This window comes from Orycteropus afer, unplaced genomic scaffold (assembly GCF_000298275.1).
Source record: "Orycteropus afer afer isolate SDZICR_OR568_19922 unplaced genomic scaffold, OryAfe1.0 scaffold00006, whole genome shotgun sequence".
Lineage (NCBI taxonomy): Eukaryota > Metazoa > Chordata > Mammalia > Tubulidentata > Orycteropodidae > Orycteropus > Orycteropus afer.
In genome coordinates, this window is record NW_006921593.1 from 21132940 (window position 1) to 21138482 (window position 5543).

The 5543-nt window shown below is 56.9% G+C and overlaps 1 protein-coding gene across 1 annotated transcript in view; it reads right to left on the reverse strand.

The window, feature by feature from the left end:
- Window positions 1-236: 236 nt before the first annotated feature.
- The window catches only part of ASB1 (ankyrin repeat and SOCS box containing 1), a 14587-nt gene continuing 9280 nt past the window's right edge, over window positions 237-5543 (reverse strand). The window contains exons 4-5 of the mRNA XM_007943522.1: window positions 2452-2837; window positions 237-364 (exon numbers count right to left, since the gene is read on the reverse strand). Coding sequence (XP_007941713.1) covers window positions 237-364; window positions 2452-2837 — 514 coding nt within the window. The remainder of the gene's footprint in view (window positions 365-2451; window positions 2838-5543) is intronic.

Here is a 5543-nt window from a genome sequence, read left to right on the forward strand (position 1 = left end):
CATTCAAGAAGTACAAAAATAAGTTTTGTCCGGGCCTCTTGGGTCACAGTGACGGAGGACTGTCCAATGCCCCAAGCACCTGAAACAACATCACAACCCATGAGCACAAGGCCGTTTCTTCTTTGCCGCAGCCAGACAGGACAGCTCTGGGAGCAGAGGACGTGGGTCACAGTGTGAGGAACCAGTGTCACCCAGCTCATCTTCTTTCTTCCTGTTACCAACGGCTTGCGTTCCTCCTACTCGTACAGCAGAAACCGCTTCACGGGGTCCGGCAAGGGCAGTGAGGGGATCAGGTGGAGTCGGCGTTTGCCAAGAACCCATCTCACGGCCACGCGGCACAGACCCAGCAGGGACCTGGGGACACCTGGGGCAGCAAGGGGAGGGGGAGAGACAAAGGAGAGCCATTAGTCCTCCACCCCCCACACAAGGCTGCCGGGACAGACAGACTCCCACCAGCACCCCTGCCAATGTCCTGCTAGGAAAGCGGGGTGGGCAGGTCCTGGCCAGGGAGGGTTCCTTATGGACAGACTCCTGCCATCGGTGGCAGCTGCAAGACCGCCACCGTGACCGTGTCACCAGGGAGGCACCGTCCCTCTGACCGTGGCTCATCTCAGTCACACCCTTTTCCTGTTGTCACTGGCCCTTGGTCAACTGCAAAGGCTCCAAGGGCACTGGAGGTGAGCTGCCAAGCAGGCCAGAAGGAGGGCAGGCTGACCATTCTGCTCCAGGTCAGAAGAGCCCAGGCGGCTTTGGCTGAGCTAGTGACGAGGCCGCCGAGTCCGTGTGCACCCGCTCGGGGAACCTGTTCTCTCGGGGAACTCCCTGTGCACCACAGCCAGACCCTGGGCAGACAGTGAGGCTCGGAAGCTGCTGGGAAGCACGAGTAACGAGACAGCAATGAACTCACGCTTCTGTGAGGGCGGGGCTCAGTGCAGGAGCTGACAGGTCGGACGCCCCCAAGGCCCAGGCAGGAATGCTGGGGGGCTGCTGCCGGGGTGCACAGGGGGTGCACAGGGCCCTCAGGAGAGCCTCGGGAATGACCACACCCATCTCCCCAGGTCACTGACTACTGAGCTGACTTCTTCATAAATGAGCAAGACACAGACTTTGCTGCAGTCAAAGTGGACGCCTCACCACGTGCTCCACGGCGGTGGTGGAGCTGCAGAGGAGTGAGGGCCCCGAGGGGTTCCTGCGTGACCCCCCTGAAAACCGAGCAAAAGCAAAGCTGCCTTCTCTAAGCACCGGGGGTCACAAAGCAGATGAAGGGATAAATACGACAGCACCCTAGTAACTCGGGGAACATGGGTGCTGACAAGTTCCTTCTATCAACCCCTGGAGTCTAGGGACTTAGAAAACCCGTCTGGAGACTGTGCTGGCCACCACTAACTCTGACCACGATCCGGCCTGCTGCTGAGCTGTGAATTTAAAATGCTGCACTCCTATTTGATGTTGCGTACGCGACGTCACGCATGTGTCAAAACCCACAGGGCTGCAGGACACAAGATGGGAATCCTGATGGGAACAACAACGTAATCCATGGACTTTCAAATCCCACTACCATGCAGTTGAGTCCAACTCACAGCGCCCCTAGAGGACAGAGTGGAACTGCCCACAGGGTCTCCAAGGCTGTCAGTCTTCACAGAAGCAAAGCCCAAACCACACCCAGTGCCTGGAGTCCATTCTGACCCACAGCGCCCCTAGAGGACAGAGTGGAACTGCCCACAGGGTCTCCAAGGTGGTCAATCTCCACGGACACACTCACACTCACCCAGTGTGGTGGAGTCAATTCTTACAGTGATCCCACCTTGGGTTTCCAAGATTGCCCAATCTTCCTTCTTAGGGGTAGCTTTGAACTGCCAGCCTTCTGGTTAGCAGTCAAATCCCTTAGGTATTAGGCCACCAGAGCTCCCAAAGCAAAGCCCAAACCACACCCACTGCCTGGAGTCGATACGGACTCACAGCGCCCCTAGAGGGCAGAGTGGAACTGCCCCATAGGGTTCCCAAAGCTGTCATTCCACAGAAGCAGGCTGCCTCATGCTTCTCCCACAGGGCAGCTGGTGGGTTTGAACTGTTGATTTCTTGGTTAGTTGTGGAGTCTGTAACCACTGCACCACCAGGGCTCCTCTGAACTATAGACTTTAGTTAATTACAATGTATGTTACAGTGTTATCAAGGATACATTGTAACACGTGCACTGATACAAGAATAGTGAAGGATTATTCCTCAGTTGTGACATACTACACAAACACAGCATATTAATGAGGGAGAAACCCTACAGGGCAGGAAGCTCGTGGGAACCCATCACACTTACTGCACAATTACTCTGTAAACCTAAAATTCCTCTCTGAAACAAAAAAAAGCCTGTTAATTTTTTCACAAAAGGCTATATTCTGCTTCACTCACAACACAGACAGACTGCAAGTCAGACATACACTCGACCCTGCCACTTACTTCGGGCTTCTTTAAAGACCTGCAGGGCCTCGGGATCCACCTTCCTCCGGCCCCTCGACTCTGGGCCCAGGGACTCCCACTTCACCAGGCTCAGGTTGGCTCCAAATTCCACCAGCAGGCTCACAAAGGCCGCCTCACAGCCGTGGCGCAAGACAGCATCCATGACACAGGCCGGGGAGCCCCGGTAGAAGGCCTGCGTGTTGACAGGCCCGTTGCAGTTGAAGTCGGGGTTCGCCCCCGCCTGGAGGAGCAGCTTGAAGCACTGCAGGTTGTGGTAGGCCGCGCTGATGTACAAGGGGCACACCACCAGGGAGGTGAGGCGCCGGGAGAAAGGGGGCTGGACCTCAGGCGTCAGGTGGTGGTTGACATCAACATCAGCCCCATACCTGCGGGGTAATGGGAACACGAGGAATTAGAGCTGGCGCTGGCCTGACCCAGTCAACTCAGATTCGCATACCACCCTGAGCAGCTGGTGAGCAACATTAAACCAAACGAAGTAATGACACAACCACCAAGAAGTGTAAGCAAAGCGGAACAAGGGAGCCCAGTGGGGCCGTGAAGCAACTCCAAGCAGGCAGCTGGGCTGAGGCTCCACCAGCTGCAGACTCTCGCTCAGGAACTCGGCACAGGCAGGGGGCAGGCCGGGCGGACGCAGACAAACCAACGCCCATCTCAGTAACTGCCTATAACCCGTTTGCAGAAGTGCCCAGACCAGACCACAGAAGCCCAGGACTGCAGAAGACAGAAGGAAGCTGGCACTGAAGACAGCAGGCCCTCAACCGGGGAACCTGGAACAGGGACACGGAGCCAGAGACCAGAGCGCCGCTCCCCAAGCCCTTCCAGGGAAACTCAGGAGCACCCTACAACGCGGGAACCCGGCAAACGCCAGTCCTTCCGTTCCCCGCCAGCCAGGAGCAGAGCTGCATGCCCGCCAGCAGGGCCTGCTGCCCCCTTCCTTTCTCCTTATTCTTGGAGGCTTCCAACCCATTCGTAACTCTGTGCAATCTGACAACCCGGGATCACTGAGCTGCGGGAAGGCAGCCTCTCAGCGGCTCCGGAACACACACCGGAGGGGAGCCAGGTCATTTCAATTCTGAGTCGTTTCCAAGACTCCTAGTACTTTACCACTGCTGGCAAGAAACCGCCGGGGAACAGTGACTCCACGCAGCACGTGCGCGGGCAATAGTACCAACCCTCATCCCAAGGGAATGAAAAGTTAACACAACGGAGGTTGCGTGGAGAAAAGCCCGCCCAATGGTAGCAGGTGAGCCTGCCCAGGAGCGAGAACAGCACAGGGGAGGGAGCAGGCATCCGGGTGCTTTCAGCGTTTAGTGACGCAGCCACGTCACCCTTGTTTCCTTCCCTAAAACCAGCTCTCAAAGGACTCAGAACAGAGAAAAGCTTCCAAGAGAGTCAGAGATACTCTCAGCACAGGGTCACGCGAGCTAGGGAGGTGGACATCGCAGCTGTGCGTGTGAGGGAGGTGGATGTCACAGTGCAGTCTCAGAAGGGCACCCCAATTAATTCAGAGCAGCTATGCACCGTGACCTGAGGCGCCCAAAGAAGCTGAGCTGAAGTTTCACCAGAGAACAAAGTCCAGATCACTGCCAAGTTCTTGACTCACATCCTCCAGGCTACAGCAACACGGGCCTGAGGGGCTAAGACGACCAGACCAGAGAGCCTGCCGAAGGAAAAGCCACCCCTCTCCCCAGGCTTGTCACCACCAACACCTCTCATCCCCCTGATGCCCTTTCCAGAGCTAATCCCACACCCGTGCCACGCAGGAAACTGCTGGAGGGGTAAACACACCCCCAGCGCCTATGCAAACCCGCGTTCTGCACGAGGTGTGGGGCTGCCCACTAGAACCGCCCGGCTGCAGCCTGCATGGAGGGAGCCAGGTCTTCTTCACCACTGAAGGACTTCACCGCGGACCAGCTAGCGAGGCTACACAGGGCAGCCACAGAGGTGCAGCCTCCTAAGTCCGGGAGAGAACAGAAGCAGCTGCGGGAAAAGGAAGTCACTGAAGACAGAAGACAAAGAACGCAGCTCACGTGAGAAAGTCAGTCAGTCAGTGCGGTTCAAGCCAGACCGTGACCCTCTGAGACAACAGGAGGGGACAGCAAAGAACGCAGATCATGGAACAAAGACACGACACAGAGGGAACATCGGCACACAGACAAACGGCCGAAGAGACCTAGTACCAGCTAGGGCAGTGATGTCAATCATGTTAAAACAAATCCCAGACCATCAGATAAAAAAAAGGAGCCCACAAAGAGTTACAACTAACCACCACAGTGCGCCGCAGACGTCAACCTGACATGACACCAGCAGCCCTGCTTCTTGTGACGGGCACTGGGGGTCTGTGGTGCAGGGAATGACTTGGTCTGGCTCTTCAAGCCATGGACTTTGTGACTCCCACCACATGACTGGGGGAGCTGTGCAAATGAGAGGTGCCTGTGGCCCAACAAGGGGACTGGACAGCCTGCTAATAATGCAAATAAGGGGCATGGCTCCCTGGTTGGAGTGGGACATGCAAATAAGGTATAGGTACCCTACCGTGGGGATTGGTCAGTTTCGCCATCTCACCAGGTTTAAAATGAGCCCTCCTAGAGGCGGAAACCGACTCGACGACACATAACAACAACAACAACAAGAGGTGGAAAAGGGGATCTCACTGCCATTAAGAAAGAAAAGCCGGAGGTGTTGTGGAGCACGTCCCTGGACCCAAGACCCCTGCACTGGGAGGACAGAGACACAACCAACTGCACCAGAGGCAGCAGAACCACGAGACCAGCTCCTGCCGGCCCACAGAGCCAGAAGGCTGAGTGCCTGTGGGCAGGAGGCTTGCTGGCAGAGGGGGGCACACCTATCAGCAGCACTAACAGAGCTTCGCAACACCTGCCCGAGCAGGGCAGAGGCCAAGCCGAGGGCCAGAGAGGCAGGTCTCCAGGCACCGCAGAGGGAAGGCTGTCCTGATCAGCCAATCGCAGCCTGAGCGCCCCTGAACCTGAACTGCAACCTGCTGCTAAGCTGACACCCCCCGAGCGTAAGTATCTGAGTGTGGTCCGTGAGCCCTGAGCTCTGTGGCCATC